At 32.7% G+C, this 19246-nt stretch overlaps 1 protein-coding gene across 2 annotated transcripts; it reads right to left on the bottom strand.

Moving 5' to 3' along the window:
* Nucleotides 1–1825: 1825 nt before the first annotated feature.
* On the bottom strand, nucleotides 1826–5837 carry LOC112728480 (uncharacterized). Of its 2 annotated transcripts, XM_025778619.3 has the most exons (10): nucleotides 5757–5837; nucleotides 5560–5609; nucleotides 5235–5360; nucleotides 4446–4507; nucleotides 4121–4357; nucleotides 3865–4035; nucleotides 3592–3641; nucleotides 3124–3256; nucleotides 3001–3038; nucleotides 1826–2419 (listed from the first exon to the last, which is right to left on the bottom strand). In XM_025778619.3, the coding sequence occupies exons 2-10, from the start codon at nucleotides 5597–5599 to the stop codon at nucleotides 2323–2325; spliced, it is 954 nt and encodes a 317-aa protein (XP_025634404.1). In that variant the 5' UTR covers nucleotides 5600–5609; nucleotides 5757–5837; the 3' UTR covers nucleotides 1826–2322. The 2 variants fall into 2 exon arrangements, with proteins under 2 accessions (XP_025634404.1, XP_072065953.1); XM_072209852.1 differs by having other exon boundaries at nucleotides 5560–5825.
* Between the last annotated feature and the right edge of the window lie 13409 nt (nucleotides 5838–19246).

Genomic DNA, 19246 nt, shown 5'->3' on the forward strand with positions numbered 1-19246 from the left:
ATCAACAGTTAAAACAATTAAAATACTGATATTCCTGGTACACTTAAAACTCTTCCTAAAAGTAATGCTATAAGAGGTCTTCTTTAAAATAAAATAAAAATATCAAATATTAGTTCAAAATAAATGTGTCCTACACTATTAGGACCACAAGAGGTCCATCAAACAAATTATGATTTGCAAAAAGACAAAAACCTAATGCTATCTTAGCTTGAACAGAATATTTGCAAATTGCAATCCAACCTACTAATTTAGTGGAAAAGTTATTAGTATGTTTTATTTTATAATAATATTATTTATCAAATTAATTATTATATATTTATGTATAAATATATTATTTAATTTATTTTTAATATATATTTCATATTTTAATATATATTTCATATCAATAATTAATTTTAAAATATAAGTAATATAAATTTTTATTTTATTTTATTTTGTGGTCATTATTAGGAAGGCAGTGGTACCTTGAAATTGGAAAACATGAATGAATACAAGTTGACATAATAATGGACCATGGAAACCCATGACACACTCGTCACTGTCATTGATGTTCTACAGTGCAGTAGTAACTTTCTCTGACTCTCAGGAAATCATTAATTGTAACAAGCATTCCTTCATAAATATGTTGCTGTGATTTGGAATATCATGGTCTACTCTAAAATATATGTATTTATTTACACACTTAACAAAGACCCTCAAATCGAAAGTTTAAGTACAATTATGTTTATCAAATCTTTTTTTTTTAAACTACTACTTTATTTTAACTTTAATCTACATATCATTGTTAAGAGTGTTTAAATTTGTGCAGAGGATATTACAGAAAATGAATAAATGTGAATATAATAGATAGGGGTGTTCGGCGGTGTGGTTTGGTTCGGCTTTAAGGGAAAAAGTCATCTGATCCGAACGCTTAATTTATATGCGATGCGGTTTGGATTGGATGAAATTTTATTGGAAATCCGATCCGATTACAAGCGGTTTGGATCGGTTTGGATTTGTGGTTTTTTAAATAAAAAAAATTAAATACATATAACAAGTCTTAACATCAAATTTTAAATAATCAGCAATGACATAACAAGTCTTAACAATATCTTAAAAAGCCAACAATAACATAATAATAGAAATAAAATTATAAGTTAGTTAAAATAAATAAATAAATAACATTTTGAACATAAAATATTTATTTAATAATAATAATACATGAATAATAGAAAAATGTATAACAAATTGAACATGTTATAAGTATAATTGTAAATATAATAATAAAATAATAATATTATAGCACATTGTGCGATTTGGATTGAATTGGATCGATTATGAAAAGTAGATCCGAAATCCGATCCAATCCAACGGTTTGCAAAAAATAGAATCAAATCAAATCCGAATTAGTACGGTTTTAATCGGTTTTTGATTTAGATCGAATTAAATGAACGGTTTAATTTGAATCGATTTGGATTTAAACACCCCTAATAATAGACATGTTAAACTCAGCCTAAACAACCATACTATATAAAACACACAAACACTAATCATCAATCAGCTATGTTATACAAGCATATTTGGTATTTGTGAAAAAAAATTATATGCTACTATAAGGAAAAAAAAATTGATTATTCTGTGATGACAGATTTTGATTATTATACTTTGAAACGTTTAATTAATCTGGTAGCTGATTGCGTTATTTAGAAAATATATAAAATAATAAGTACAAATATAGATAAAAATAGTACATAATAACTAATTGGATAACTAATTTTGAGTATTCATCAAATATCTTAAGCCAAAGGCACTATATTACTATTTGAGAGTCATAACAAGGAAACTATTAATATGCAAAAAAATAATATTGAATCTCACTCAACCCTTCTTTTTTGAGGGCAGGTGACTAATGTAATTTCTATATTACAGTGATGTTATTACAGTAATAATGACAATAATAATACAAAAACAAGAGTACCCTCTTGTAATACAATGATCATAGTAATAGAAGGGTTGGAACTTGGAACCAAAACAACCCCAGACTCCTTTACTAGTAACTACCCTGGAACTTATTCCAGCAAAACAATGGAGATGACGACAACGACGACGATAACAATAACAACAACATACTAAGATTAGAATGGATCCCTTAAAAGAATTTACCTGATTGCCAGTCAAAAAAATGTGATCTTGTTCTCTGGGGTATGTACCTCAAATCACCAATCAAAACTATAAGAATAAAAATCTATCTAAAAGAATGGACTTGTTTGCAAGAACTAAGAAGAGTAGCTTGCTTCTTCAGCACTTATCAAGAATAATTCTAATCAAAGTTGGTTTATGGTACTAGATTGCCTTCAATCCAGCAAGTTTTCTTAGCTCTTCACATAATATAAATGTAATTGTTGTTTGTGGCCCGATTCTTGCGAATATCGCAAAGCCCCTGACAGAACGGTATGGTATAGATTAAAACTATGTGAACAAAATATGCATGCTCTGAACCCCAAAGAAAAACATGAGGAATTTGAATTTCGGGGAAATGAAAATTAACTTGAACTTTGTGAATCATGTTATTTTACACCCTAAACTTTCAAAATTTGCAATTCGACACCCTAAAGTTGTTAGAGTAAAAAAAAAGTCTTTTGAAACTTCATTTTAAGGGGTAACTTGTCAATAAAATGCATCACATCGCATGACACGGTAATTCTGGTAGAAATATCAACATAAGGCCCTTTTCTTTTTGCAATTTTAGGATGTGGAGTTGCACATTTTAATCATTTGCGGCTTAAAATGTTGATGAGCTAAAGTTTAACAGCAGGAACTCAGGATTTACTGTATGTTTTTAATGGTATCTCTTCTCCGAGTAGTGACTTCAAAAGTAAATTCAGCTAATCAAAAGAACATAGCTGCAATTTTCAATAACTTTCAAGAAGTATTTTGAAAACCAGAGTGATTAATTATGAAAATTTTAGAGCTAAGCAAACAAGTCCTACACAAGAATGCTAGTAGTGAACATAAACTCACCCTTTGTAAAGTGCCATTGGACCCTCTGTAAGTAGGACCTGAACCACAAATGAAAAGTAGCATTAAAACACAAATGCAATTCATGGCAGGCTTGGGCGATTCGAGCGAAAACAACATGAATACCTGGTATGCACAATGAAATCCACTTTTATAGAGCCTAGAACCTTTCGATGCACGTTGCAACATGAGACGAGTTTTTACCATATCTATGGGAGCAGTTACGATGGTGCTCAAAATGCCGGCAACTGTGCTTGAGCTATATAAGGTAGAATTACAGTTAGATCAGAATTGAATCTTGTGCCAGTCTAAAGACAAATAATATTGATCTAAGTTAATCATATGAATAAAATTAGTTAGGCACCTTTTTACAAGATATTAGTTTTCAATATGTTGTACTCAATATCATCAGTTCCGGAACATATTTAATTTATCCTAATTTTATAATTTAAATTTCTTTTCCAAGCTTCTTCAGTCGGTGTTAATCTAAAGTTGTTGCCCATAAATTGGGGATTCTTAACCATATTCGGTTTACTATGATTCAGTTTACACCAAGAATCCGAAGAAGGAAAAGAGTTGGAAGGAGAGCCATACATCAGATGTAGATGGAATCCTTCTTCAAGAGATGCAAACCTGACTAAAAGCTGCATACAAAAAATGCAAAATAAATTATGAAAGCAGAGAGACAATAGTATCGACAACGAGGACAGAACCAAATTAGCATGAGGATTAAGAATAACAGAGCAGAAGTTTTCTCTATGATCACCAAATATAGATTTACTTTTCAATTATGTGGATAACAATCATTATCAACAATATGAATTGCTTAAGATATAAGTAAAAAGAATTATACAGTTCGAAGCTGACCTGCTTGGTTTCATCGTATGTAGCAAGCTGCGATGCAGTCAAGGCAGCTGCTCGGGTCATAGCAGGGCCTACACCCTTCCAAAGCGCTTTGATTCCCTCTTCCGATACAGTTCTCTGAAGCTCTACTATCGGTCCACTCTTGTTCATCTCTGGATTCATTTGCAAACGCACCTGATTGTGTGGAATATGATTTCAAAGGGAAAAAAAGGTAAAAAAGAATTAAACTAAATTAGAAGAAAACAAGAAAGTAACACACCTTAAGAACTTCAATTGGATTGGTGAGTGCAGTCGAAATAGCACCAGCAAACATGCCAGAAGCGATTTTAACTAAAACATTGGAGGAGCCAAAAGTAACATCACAAGCATGCTTAGAGGGTTCATACAAGCCCAAGCGTAGTCCTCCATAAAGAACTGACCTTGTTAGTGCAGGTGTCAAGCCCGAATACAAAGACTTTGGTCCTTCGTTTTTCACCACACTTAAAAACAATTGTCCCTGAACAAATGCTTAAATGATAAAAGTTCTGTAACTATAATGTGATAACGGAGGTCATTCATAGGTAAGGTCGAACTCGGCACACTACCATTCCAGTCAAAGGACCTTTCTGGCCAACGAGTTGCATCTGCAGCCTTACTTTCAATACATCTGCACAGAAAGTAAAAACAAGATATTTAGCTGTTCTTACCGGTTTTGTTTTCAGTTTTTCCGGATCCCAAATACACTAGTATCTTCTAAACACGTTCAAGGTCTCAATCTCATTTAGCCTTCACCAATTTTTACATAACATATATTTTTCTTTTTGACAGCATCTTCATCGAAACCATTGACTTCGTTAGTACCTAAAACATTTTCCTAAATGCAGCTTCGACTTATGAAGCATGCTTATCCACAAGAAATACAAACATAGACTGAGTTCTACATTGTTATAAACTACATTTTCTGTTTTTGAACTTGACTATGCGAAAAATAGGTTGCATTATGGTTAAATTTCAGAAAATATCGTTCATTTGAACTATCCCCTTCGCCTTTCATTCATATGCCTTGAGTTATCCTCAATTGAATCCACTAACACAACAATCATTTTCTTGCAATGCAAACAACAAGGGATATAATATAAATTGCAAAACAACCAAGAGGGACAAATATACAAGACATATTAGATCTTCAACCAGTTTATATATGCATTTAGACTAACTTTATGTTGGATTCAAAGCTGCTTATAATCAAATCAAAACAAGCTACAAACTACCAATGACACCCAACCAAACAGCCAATCAATACCAAACATAAATAAAAAATAAAAAAATAAAAAATTGAATTTTGGGAATAAAAAATCCAAATATTTGGGAAGGTAAGAGATAGAGAGAAGAACCTAAAGGGTGAGTGATTGCAGTTGCAACTGCCACAGAAAGTCCACTTGTACCAAAATGATTGAAGACAGTGGAAGGTGATGTAGCCCAACTTTGCCTCTCACCATTCCCATTAATATTACTAGTTCCTGAACACACACGCGCACATTTTTATTTATTTATTATTGGTTACCTTCTTCTCAGAATTTCAACAAATTCAAAAATCACAACTTTACAGCTGAGAAAATTCGAAAAAAAAAATGATGGACACAACATGCAGAGATCATGAAGATGAAAACTTTATTGAATTGCAAGCAAAAGGGTCTCAGAAACTGAAGCTCAAGTTACCTGAAGCTGCCGAATTATTAGAAGTTGAATTTCCAGCCATTTGTTTTTTCCTGTTAAGAAGAAAAAGAAAAGAAAAAAACAAAAAAAAAGGGTATGTAGATCTGTGTTCTCTGAAGGGAAAATGAAGAGAAAGGTTAAGAAAGAGAGCACCAATTTTATCGGGTGTCCCCGTAGGGACTTCAGAAAAACAACCGCACCTTCTGATTCGGGGAAGACAACATTAACAAGAATATTAAAAAAAAGGATAAAAAAAGAGAGAGAATAAATAAATATATATAAAAAACTAAAAAGGAGTGTTTTATTTTTTTTTAATGCAACAGAAACACATGCATTAATCTATATATAAAAGCTTGATCCCTATTGATAATTGGTGTTAAATTTGCACACAAACTTTAATTTAATCTTTAAATTTTTAATTATTTTTTTAAATTTGTAAATATGACTGATATTAATATTTTAAAAAAATAGATCCTTTTAATTGTTAAAAAAAATTGAAAGAATAAAATATAATTTCTAACTTTTAATATTTTTTTCATGTTTTTTTTGTCACATTTATAAAATTAATGGTAAGAGATCACATTTGACTTCTTCAATTATTAAAAAAAAATTGAAAAGATTCATTTTCAATATTTTTGGATAATTTTCACCACACAAATATTAATAGAAGAGAAATGCTAGCGCCAGCAGATTTTGTGAGTTGTAGCCATCAATTAGCCATCAATAGTGTATTTAATGGTGTGAGATTTCATCTAATGGTAGAGAATCACTCATTTTTCTTTTGCTGACTAAGTGCTAGCTAAATTTTAATAAATCTGTTGGCCCATAGACTTTCTCTTAATAGAATGTTAATATAGACCGTACAAATATCATGTTCAAATCTTATAAAATGATGACGTTTTGGTTTTGGCGCTCAAGTAACTCAAAATCGATGTTATATCATTTGTTTTGGGTGAAAAAGTTTCAATAAATATCACTTTTAACGTATATTCAGTTGTCCACGTCAAGTGTGCATCAAAAATTATTTTAAGAACTAATATAAATTACATTCACAAAATTTAGAGATTAAATAAAAACAATTAAAAATTTAAAAGTTAAACTAAAATTTGTGTATAAATTTAAGGATCAAATTAAGTATTATTTTCTATTTAGTGGCTTATATGTCTTTTGAGAAAATAAAATGATTTGCGTATATTTTTTCAATAACTGAATTGTTGTAAAAAAATATTTAAGGAATTAAAATGATGTAATAATATGTATTTTATGACTAAGGACAAAATTTAAGAATTTGAATTACCACTTAAGTGACGAGCGAGAAAAATGTTTACCGCAACTAATTAATGTTACATTTAAAAGTACAATTGAAGGATTAGAATGAACAAAATTGTTATCAGAAAGATGAATGATGAAATTGATCATAAAAACTATATATTAATAATTGTTATTTATATTGTATACAATAATTCTTTAACTTCTTTGAAAAAATGAGAGCAAAGGATCCATAAAATAATGACTTTCGTTATTCATTCAACATCAAACATTATTATTAATTAATAATACATATCACTCTGCATTTTTTTTTTTTTTTGTGTCAAAGGATAAGAAAACACATTAAACACTAGAGATGTAGTTCCTTACAACTTACAACAATATTGTTAAATCTTTTTAAGGCTCATTCTATTCTAATTGCTGCATGCAATTATATGCTGCATATTTAATCAAAGCATCAGCAATTTGGTTGGCATCTCTTTGAATTAGATTGACTTCTGTTCTCCAATTTCAGTTTAAGATCTCTTTTTTATTTTAGTCACCAAATCATTATTAGAATTTTGCACTTGGTTGTTTCTGTCATTAACAAGGATAAAAATATCCAAACAATCTGTCTCGCAAGTGACTTCTCTAAACCCAACTTCCCATGCTAGAATTAACCTTCTCCAAATTGCAAAAAGCTCGCTTCGAAGAATAGTAGCAGATGGTAAAGAACCAGCACAACCACGCAACCAAGAGCCATTATAATCACCAATACACACACAAAACCAACAAATTCACCAAATTTACTAGCATCAGAGTTTACTTTAACCGAAAATTGGGTAGGAGGAGACCAAGAAAGCAGCAAATAAGAAGGAGTAGACACATAATGCATAGATAAGAACTTATGAAGTTCAAATTGAGAAGCATGAATAAGAGCTATAACCTTACTCATTTTTCATGGATTAGCCAGATTAAAAACATCATTGTTACGATCCTTCCAAATCCACCAAATAATCGCCGAGAAGAGGAAGGCATTAGAATTCATGCCCCTGCACAACCAGCAATCTAACTGTTGACCGTGAACTTTCAAATTCAAACTATGCCAGAAGCTTTGGCCTTAGGGCACTCACAAAGACACTGAGAAATCGTTTCAGGTTTAGTATTACACCGAGGGCACAAATCAGAGCTGCCCAAACCTCTATGAAATCGAAAAGCAGTTGTGAAAATTGCATTATGAATACATAGCCAAATAAAAAATTTGTACTTTTCGGGAACACGGGTCCGCCATAATCAAAGCCAATTGGTCTGCTCCTCCCAACCGAAAACACGCTTACAAAGCCACAAGTAGCCATTTCTAAAAGAATAAATATTGGAAGGAGTTGCTGACCACCTCCAACCAGCCCCCTCACCCATTTGATAATCTGGATTATACGAAAGAATACTCTGTTTAACAAGGTCAGGTAAGGGAGTGTGGTACCTCTCAAGCTTCCACTGTCCATCCTCCTAAAAATCACTGATATTACTCTCAAAATCAGAAATATGAATATACGGCACTTCCTTGGCCAAGGGACCTTCCATCCTCCATTTTTCAAACCAAAAAGATTAGTTAAGAGGACCAATATTTCATGTGAAACCATCTCTTAAAAGATTAAAGACCTTGTAAATACTCCTCTATACATGAGATGCATTCCTGGGAGGTATGAATAGACTAGTATCAAACTTTTTGAGGTATTTATGAAAAATCAGTTGGACCCAAAGCTTTTCCGAACACTTAAAGAGCTGCCAAATTAGCTTCCCTATCAGAGCAACATTAGCGCAAGCCGGATCTTTGATGCTAAGCCCACCAAATTTCTTTAGGGTGATAACTGTATTCTAATTAGTCAGACTTAAACCTCTTCCATCAACCTTTCCTTTCCACAGAAAAAGACGCATCATAGAAGTAATCTTATCAGATATAGAAAAATGGAACAAAGATACCTGCATTCGATAAGTCAGAATGGAAGCCGCTACTGAATTAATGAGACAAAGCCTGCCGGCTCTATTGAGAAGTCTGCCCTTCCAATTAGCAAGCCTACCTTTGATCTTATCCACAATACCGTTAAAATAGGCTCTAGTAACTCTAGCATGGTGAAGATTAACTCCAAGATATTTACCCAAGTCTTGGGTAAAGCAGATAGAAGAGACACCAGTGAAAGGCTCCTTCCTCCTATTATTGACATTCTTAGAGCAGAGGGCCTTTGATTTGTCCAAATTGAGATTCATCCCCAAGACTCTACAAAAGCTTTGGAGGGCATGCATAACACATTCTACCTGAGATTTCGTGCTTTACAAAAAGGAAGAAGATCGTCTGCAAACATGAGATGAGAAATTCTAGGACCACCCCTAGTCACTGTCACTGGATCCCAAAGGCCCGAATCAATTTGATTAGCAATGTACCCAGCTAGGCGCTCCATACATAAAACAAAAAGGTAGGAAGATATGGGGTCTCCCTGCCGAAGGCCTCTTCTAGGAGCAAAACTATTTAATCTATTTCCATTCCATAATAAAGTCAACGAAGAAGCTCAAACACAAGTCATAATTAATCTGATAGAAGCTAAAGGGAAACCAAACTTGCCCAAAGTATGCTCTAGGAACTGCCAATCAATCCTGTCATAAGCTTTTTTCAAGTCTATTTTGAAAGCAAGAGTTCCTTTATGGGATTTGGTCTGTTTCATGAAGTGTATAATCTCTTAAGAAATGATTATATTGTCGGGGGCGCCCCTCCCTGGGATAAACCCACCTTGAAAAGGACCGATAATCTCTGTCAAAAAAGGTCAAAGGTGATTAACAAGATCCTTCATGATGACTTTATAGACCACATTACACAGACTAATAAGGCAAAAATCCTTGAAATAAGAAGGAACATCTACCTTCGGGATAAGCACAATAAAAGTCTCCATGATTCTTGTATCAATAAGATTACCCCTAAAAGCACTCTTCACAAGCTGCCAAGTATCCACTCCTATAATTTTCCAATACTCTTTAAAGAAATAAGTCTGAAAGCCATTTGGACCCGGAGCCTTAAAGGAGTTCATGATAAACACTGCTGCTTTAACCTCAGCAAGAGTCACTGGAGCAGTGAGTGTCCCACAAGCTTCAACACTAAGGCAAGGCAAAGTACCGTCTCCCAGGCAATCCACTTCTGCCTCCTCCATAGAACAAAAGAGATTCTTAAAGAAAGAGGTGGCCTCTTGTTGAAGAATTTTTGGATCTGTAGACCAGAAACCATCAGAAATAAATAACCCGTTAATCTTATTAAATCTCCTGCGAACCAACGTTTGAAGGTAGAAGAACTTGGTATTTCTATCACCAAACCGCACCCATTGTTCCCTTGACTTTTGAAATCAAAACAACTCCTCCTGAAGTAAGATGCGATTATAATCTTCATTAAGTTCCTTTTCCTTAATCCTTAATGAAAGAACATCAGTCACCTCCAACCTCTTTTGAATAGCGTTGATCTACTTCTCTAAATTCCTCTTCTTAGTAAAAATATTACCAAAAACCTTAACATTAAAATCCAAGGACCCTTGCTTAACAGCATTTAAATTTGTAGGGATACTATGATTATTACCACTCCATGCATTTTGTACAACTTGCTTGAAAGAAGGGTGAGTACTCCAGGTAGCTTGGAAACGGAATGGCCTATCTCCCTTTGGCTGAGAAATACCATGGCACTTTAATAAAATAGGACAATGATCAGAGTGAAGACGACATAAGATTTCAGCATAAGCCTCAGGAAATAAAGAAAGCCAAGAACTATTGATAAGCACTCTATCCAACTTCTTTGCGATATTTATATTATTTTGAACTCTTCTATACTATGTAAAATTCCTGCCTATCATTCGGAGATCAAGCAACCCACAATCATCCAGAGTTGAAGAGAATAAAACAGCTCTGTGATTGGAGAAATGATCCCCATTAACTTCATCCTCTTTGAGAATTTCATTAAAATCTCCCAATGCTAAGGGTCTTCAAAAGAAGTTGCCAAACTAAAAAGATACTCCCAAAGAAAAATTCTATGCTTAAATCGAGAGCTAGCATAAACTGCACTACACCTCTAATTATAAGAACCCAAATAAAAATCAAAGGTAATGCATTGATCAAAGCTATCGACTAGCTGGCAAGTTAAATTGGGAATTGAAGAGAGGAACCAAATTCCTCCTTTATGCCCAGCAGCTTCAACAATTCCTACAGCATTATAACTAAGACCCTCCCAAAAGGATTTCAAATTATTGAAAGAAGAGCGAGTTTCAACAATAATAAAAAAAGATTGATGAAATTTATTAACTAATTCCTTGCAGTGAACCCGAGCCAATTTGTTTGAGGCACCCCTAATATTCTGCATCAAAATATTCAGTCTATCCATAATCAACAAAAAGAAAAATTGTACCCAAACTCGCGACTTCATACTGGGGCTTCTGCCATTGTCGTAGGTCTGCCTTCCACACTAACTCCTTCTTCACACGCCGTTGCATCTGTTTCATTCTTATTCATTGGGAAAGATTGTAAAGATGCTGGTCTGTGTCTCTTTCTTGCCGTTCCAATAAGAGAAGAATGAGAAGCAATGCTCTGTTTAGCTTTTTCTGATAACGCTCCAGAGATGCCAAATACCTCAGCTTTATTGGCCTTGACCCCTTTCCTCACCTAATAATATCACTCTGCATTGATATTATTATATTTCTTCTTAATATGTTTCTTGTTTTGTTATTAACAAGAGAACAAGTTACAAATTCATCTTCTTATGGACGAAATATGATGTTAATAAGAAATCAAAATTGTTCCAGAATAAGCTTGCGCATGAATGCCTCTAAAGCTGTTAATAATTATCTTCTCTTAAAATTGTTGGTATCTCTTCTAGATATGCTAATCTATTACTCTAAGTCATGTTGGTTAGTATTTCTTTTTTAATCACTTTTGCTACTAGTTTGTATGATTTCTAGCTTTTAATTGGTACGTTGAGGAAAATCATGACTATATGGCAATTTGTGTCTTTGTCGGATGATGATCTTTATTGATAACCAAACGTTTAGTCTGGAAACGCACTATCTTACAATGTTTGAATACTAATTTTAATTTTGGAATAAAGACTTGTAATTAAATAATGCAAAGAAAACAGTAATAACAAAATATCACATTCAAACTTAGAGAAGAGAGCTATCACATAAAGTGGTCTTCATTCTTCAATACTTTTAAAGAAATACTGGAGCTTGATAGTTTTGTTACAATCAGTTGGTCACTCGGGATGCCTTCCCAACTCAACTCAAATACTAAAGGAAATCAAAATCAAAATCAAAGACTCTCTCTTTTTATATAGTCAGCCAAAACATAGATATTACAGACTGTGAACAAATGTTACAAATTTGGCAATCTCTGCTTAAGGTCCAATCACAAATGGTGGAGGATCACAATCACATGAACGACAATCGTTACCAAATAAAATACTCAATCCAAAACAATAGAAACCAATAATATTAGTAAGAGATCAAAGAAAAAAAAATACAAAGTTTCAGGCTCCGGCGTCAATGACAATATCTACTACACGATCTTCATCTAATAATTCCCACAGCCCATGAGACCCGAAAATTACAAACTTATGCTTCAGTTCGAGCAGTAGAGTACCTATATCTAGCTGATTAATTATATATAGAAATCCGGGGGGAAATACAGGGCCATATTCTCCAATTTGGAACCGGAAGGTTCTCGAACACAGCACAATCGATGGATTTCAGAAATGCGTCTCTTATACTGTGGGTTACCTTTTATGATATATGAACACCATAAATTTGTTAAGAGAAAAAGAAAATAATTAATATAAATTGAGAAGTATATAAGATTAAGAAAGTTACCTTGCTGATTCCTTTAACCCGCATTGCACCACCTCTTTTAAAAAAAACAATTTTGATATAAGTTACTTGCGTCTACTACTGTTCATGTAGGCGATATTTGTTTTTGATATACATGTCCATTAAAATACAGATACAGAGTACATGGGAGTACATGTATGATGTTTGTGTATTCTATAGTGTTTAACTTACTAAATACAATATAAAATTAGTGTCTTCTTATATCTATGTACTCTTGTGTATCTATATCTATGTTTTATTTTTGTTGAGACAACAACCAAGCACAGCAGTAAGCATCTCTAAATCCGAGTTGGTAGCAATATTATGTTTAGTGAGACAATCATGAGCGAATCCTCCATTTACAAGTGCAGAAACCACAATCATTGCACTATCCCTAAGATTTGCAAAGAGGAGTCCACCATCATAGAACAAACAGGCTAAGCAGCGATCACAAGTGATGGTTCAATCTCTCTTTGACACTATGTTTTACATTGTCTAAATTCAGAATATTAAGACAATAGGCCTGGTCTATAATACAATAACACAAAAATAACTCCGTCCATACATGCATACATCTTATATATGTTCTTGAAATGAATTTGTCATTACTTGCTAGTGTTAAAATACCTCAATCCTTTTGAAAAGATGCATTCCTCACCCTCATTTTTCTTATAAACAGGTTACCAACTCCTACTTTGCATATGAACTTATCTTATAAGATTCTCTTCAAACATAAACCCGATTATTCTATGTTAAAAATTTTTGGTTGTGCATACTTTTTTCATACAAGGCATCTTGATAATTGTTACTTAGATTATTTTTTTTATTAATTTAATGTTGATGATAAATAATTATAATAGGAGTACATAAGGAGTACGTTAATCAAAATAAAAAAAATTAACTTTCATTTTTCCTCTCTCTTCTAGTATACTTAACTATTAATTAACATCATAGTTTGAATAACTTAGGACATAAAATTTTTTTAAAAATAAATTCATTTACAATTACATACATAAAAGATTCTTCATGATTCTATGTGAGCAATTAAATAATTAACACCATGTTTTCTATAAATAATTAGTCAATATTTTATTTTATCTTCATAACATTAATAATCCAAATCATATTTACTTCTCCTTTCAATTATGTGTGAGCTAATTATTAGTTAACAAAATTAATTTCTTATTTTTTTTCTCCTATTAGTAGTAGACTAGTAGTCAGTCACCAAAAAAAAAAAAAGACTAGTAGTCATAAATTATTGGTAACTTGCTTTAATTAAATAATTTTGATTTGTGTGGTTGTAATTAGTTTTAGTTACACAAGATACGTTTTTTTCTAAAAAAATTAAATGATTTTTTATTTTTATTAAATGTGTTTGAATAAAAAATATTATAAAAAAATAATTTTATCTTTGTATTATAAAATATATTTAAAAAAAAGAGAATAATATTAAAATAAAATAACAGTACAAGTTTTCTATTACTTTTTGATCTATTTTGGAGGAAAAAAATTTTGATAAATTTCACTAATATTTTATATTATTTAACTTTTCTTTTCTAATTTTTTTTCTAACCAAACAATAGAAAATAATTATTTTTTTAAATTTCTTTCCCAACTTTTTTTTTCTTTTTATTTTTCGCTCAAACAAACATTACCTAAAGCTAAGTCACTTATTTGCAAATCTCATTACCAAAAAAAGTGATTAATTTAACTTGATCAATAAATAACAAATTTAGTATTTATTTAGGTGTTATTAAATTCTTAAAAAAAAGATTTTTTTTTTATAAAAAATAATCTATTTTTATTTTTCAGGTAACAATTTCATAACATGAAAAGCTACTCTTTAAATTTCGAATATTTATTTAAAAATGAAAAAAAGTGAACATTAAGAAGATAAGAAAAAGAATATAATAGTGAACTAAATTTTGCCATTTCTATCTTACTTTAAAATAATATAATTTTTTTTTCTTTCCTCTCATTTTTTACCATTGAAGAACATACATTTTTTCAATCTTGTTAAATAATCAACAAAGTGTTCGGCTAACTTAGCCAGCTAGCACTTTTTATTTTTTGAATTTTTAAATTATCAAAAGAAACATCCAAATCTTAATAAAAAAAAAACACATCTAAAATCAAATAATAACAATATCCAAATCTTAATAAAAAATTTAAAATTAAAAAAAAAACACATCTATAATTAAATCATAACAAATATCTAAAATCATTTAAAAAAAATTTCAAAATTCAAATTATCATTTTAAGAAAAACAACATCGGAAAACTAAGCAAAAAAACATTTAAAACAGGGATAAAGTACTGTTTTAGTCTCCAACATTTGAGATGAATCCTATTTTGGTCTCTGAAGTTTTAATCATTCTATTTTTATCCCAAAATATTTAAAATGACATCAATATTATTCCACTGTCAAATCTCTCACTAACAATTAGCAGAATTGAGGTACATTTAATAATACTTTTGTTAAAATTATGTTTGCTCAACCCCCTTCTCCTACCTTTACCCTCTCAACAAGCCCAAATCTCATTCTCTTACTTCCTTCTTCTACTCCCTTTTACAATTTTTCAAGAAGGGTTTGAGGAGGAAGAAGAAGGGAACAGGAGAATGAGATTTAGGCTTGTTGAGAGGTTAAAGGTAAGAAAGGAGGGTTGAACAAAAATAGCTTTAACAAAAACATTATTAATAATACATCAATTTTGTTAAGTGTTAGTAAATGATTTGACGGTGGGATAACATTGATGTTATCTTAAACGTTTTCGGATAAAAATATGGTGATTGAAATGTTAGGGACTAAAATAGAATTCACCCCAAAAGTTGAGACGAAAATAGTACTTTATCCTTAAAATTATTAACAAAATCATCCAAAACTAAAAAAAACATCAAAACATAAAAAAAAAATCCAAAATTTAGCAGAAAAATATCCAAAATTAGTAAAAAAAAAACATCCAAAACCAAGAAAAGGAAGAAGAAGCGACGCGACCTCCTTCTTCCTCACTAGCAGTTCTGTCGCGACCCTCAACACGGAAATAGCAGCAAACGTGTGGCAGTCTCCTCAGTAGCGCGATGCGTTTGCGTGGCAGTGGTTCGCAGCGCTGTTTTCGCGAATAGAGGGACTGTGTCCCTGGAGGGGTGCCGCTGCGTGCGGTCGACGAAGCGCTCGGGAGGGGAGGGCGCAACGGTAGTCTGCAGCGTTGCAATTGCAAAGGGGGCTGCATTCCTGCAGCGGTTGCAAAGAGAGGGGGTGGCGTGAACACAACTGCGAATATGAGGGATTCTGTAGCGATGCTGCGTTGGCTAATGGAGGGGACGCTTGTTTGAGGCAGTGGTTGGCGGCGCTGCATTCACAAAGGGAAGGTGCTGCATGAACACATTTTAAATTATCAAAAGAAACATCCAAATCTTAATAAAAAAAACACATCTAAAATCAAATAATAACAATATCCAAATCTTAATAAAAAATTTAAAATAAAAAAAAACACATCTAAAATTAAATCATAACAAATATCTAAAATTATTTAAAAAAAATTTTCAAAATTCAAATTATCATTTTAAAAAAAACAACATCGGAAAACTAAGCAAAAAAACATTTAAAACAGGGATAAAGTACTGTTTTAGTCTCCAACATTTGAGATGAATCCTATTTTGGTCTCTGAAATTTTAATCATTCTATTTTTATCCCAAAATATTTAAAATGACATAAATATTATTCCACTGTCAAATCTCTCACTAACAATTAGCATAATTGAGGTACATTTAATAATGCTTTTGTTAAAATTACGTTTTCTCAACCCCCTTCTCCTACCTTTACCCTCTCAACAAGCCCAAATCTCATTCTCTTACTTCCTTCTTCTACTCCCTTTTACAATTTTTCAAGAAGGGTTTGAGGAGGAAGAAGAAGGGAACAGGAGAATGAGATTTAGGCTTGTTGAGAGGTTAAAGGTAAGAAAGGAGGGTTGAACAAAAATAGCTTTAACAAAAACATTATTAATAATACATCAATTTTGTTAAGTGTTAGTAAATGATTTGACGGTGGGATAACATTGATGTTATCTTAAACGTTTTCGGATAAAAATATGGTGATTAAAATGTTAGGGACTAAAATAGAATTCACCCCAAAAGTTGGGACGAAAATAGTACTTTATCCTTAAAATTATTAACAAAATCATCCAAAACTAAAAAAAACATCAAAACATAAAAAAAACATCCAAAATTTAGCAGAAAAATATCCAAAATTAGTAAAAAAAAACATCCAAAACCAAGAAAAGGAAGAAGAAGCGACGCGACCTCCTTCTTCCTCACTAGCAGTTCTGTCGCGACCCTCAACACGGAAATAGCAGCAAACGTGTGGTAGTCTCCTCAGTAGCGCGATGCGTTTGCGTGGCAGTGGTTCGCAGCGCTGTTTTCGCGAATAGAGGGACTGTGTCCCTGGAGGGATGCCGCTGCGTGCGGTCAACGAAGCGCTCGGGAGGGGAGGGCGCAGCGGTAGTCTGCAGCGTTGCAATTGCAAAGGGGGCTGCATTCCTGCAGCGGTTGCAAAGAGAGGGGGTGGCGTGAACACAACTGCGAATATGAGGGATTCTGTAGCGATGCTGCGTTGGCTAATGGAGGGGACGCTTGTTTGAGGCAGTGGTTGGCGGCGCTGCATTCACAAAGGGAAGGTGCTGCATGAACACAGCGGTGGTCGGCGGCTGGTTTCAGAAATAGATGGCCTTGCGGCGGCACACAACGGTGCTGGGTGAGACGCGGATGTAGCTAAAAGGAGAGGAATAAGGATTTGTGAGGCTTTTTTTTTTTTTTGAAAAAGTATAGGAAGACAATGATATTAGTGTACAATGTGTATAATAAATTTAAAAGGAAGAAAATTTAAAATTAAATATCAGAGTCCTAATTAATTATTAATTTCAAAATTTAAAATTTCAAAATTTAAAATTTGAAAATTTAGGATTAGCATTTAAATACACTGTTACTTCCAATTTCACCATAATCTTTCAACCTCTTTTCCATCCCCAAAACTCGCCGTTGTCCCCCGGGTCCTAGAGACCGTGCCGACGTGCTCATGACCATCAATAACAATGATGATCTCAAGAAAGCTTTTGAGATGTTCGTGTGACAGAAGGAGAACCCGGAGGCTTCATCGTCATCGTCAGGTATCACCCCGAAGGGTTTGCAACGGATGCTACAGCAACTTGGTCTTGAAAGCTCATATGATGACTGCATCGCCATGATTGCTGCCTTCAACATTGATCCTAATTAATTATTTTTTCGTCTTACATCAGTGGGATGTTCAATTTACTAGGTATATAGATGGTTATTTTAATTCTTAATTGGATGCTTTTTTGTTTGATTCGGTTTAAGTATATACAATTAACAAATGCTAGATGGTCATTTCACTAAGTAGTTGGATGATTGCTTTAATAACTACGTGGATGGTTGTTTGATGGCCGGTGAGGGAGCTTCTAATGTCGGAGAGGTGGGATGATTGATGAGGATGGGGTAGCAGATGGTTGGGGAGAAGAAGGTGTTTGGGTAAATTTCATTGGTAAATTAGGATTGGGATGGTTACTTTTTTAAAATAACTGTTTGGATTTTTTTCGTGTATTTAGTTAAATTCAAAACTCATTGTACGCATTGTCAAGATTTCTCATTGTCTCCCTAGCGAAATTCTTTTTTTATTGTATGATGTGTGAGCATTAATTTAAATTGGCTCTTTGAATGTTTTTTTATTTTTATTGGATATTTTAAAAATTTAAAAGGTTATTCAAGTTGGTTGAACATGAAGATTTTCAAGTGAATTGAGAAATGGAGTTGAATCAATTGAACCATTTTTAGGCTATTTAAACAACTTGTGCAGAATCTCAAAATTTAGGAGATTATTCACAGTTTTGTCTTCTAATTCTACAGAACAGCAAATGCAGAAAATAAAAGAGTAACGTCTCGATATATCCTAGTTCAGTCATGTAAACTCCGTGAAATTAATAAATAATTAGTCAATAAATTAATTATTATTCAAAGAAATAGAAAAAATAATTTTTATAATTTATAAGAGTAGAAATATTAAAAATACGAATTTTGACATTAATTTTAAAAATTTTGGTCTAAAATTAGACTAACAGACCGAACTGATCGAACCGAACCCAAGACCCACTTATATAAACCGCTCCAAACCCTTTTCTTCCCCATTGCCTCGTGAAAGCACGCAGAGGGAGGGATTCAACGCCAAAAAGAAAAACTAAACCCTCCTTAAAAACATTAATTCTACGTAACTTTTAATCAGGAGTTCTAATTGACGAGTCGTCAGCGGCCACGTGTTCGTCTCGGAATTCTCTTCAATTCTATTCGAACAAAGTGATAAGAAATTAGCATTTCTCTCCCCTAAATTTTGTGATTTTAGGGTTTGGATATTGAAAAATTGAATGATTTTGATAGTTTAGGTGAACTCTAGCAGCGGATAATGACTGGGTTTTGTGCAATTGATTCGTGGGTAAGGTAAGGAACTTTTGAACCCTTGTGAAATATTGAATTAGTGAACTCTATGATAATTAA

Source organism: Arachis hypogaea, chromosome 12, assembly GCF_003086295.3.
Source record: "Arachis hypogaea cultivar Tifrunner chromosome 12, arahy.Tifrunner.gnm2.J5K5, whole genome shotgun sequence".
Classification (NCBI taxonomy): domain Eukaryota; kingdom Viridiplantae; phylum Streptophyta; class Magnoliopsida; order Fabales; family Fabaceae; genus Arachis; species Arachis hypogaea.

Excerpts from the sequence above, each read along its gene's own strand:
- LOC112728480 (XM_025778619.3), bottom strand. The coding sequence starts at position 5,599 with ATGGCTGGAAATTCAACTTCTAATAATTCGGCAGCTTCAG. Across the intron at positions 4,508-5,234 it reads TGCAATCACTCACCCTTTAG|ATGTATTGAAAGTAAGGCTG; the intron begins GTTCTTCTCTCT and ends CTTTCTGTGCAG. Across the intron at positions 3,039-3,123 it reads GATTTCATTGTGCATACCAG|GTCCTACTTACAGAGGGTCC; the intron begins GTATTCATGTTG and ends TTTGTGGTTCAG.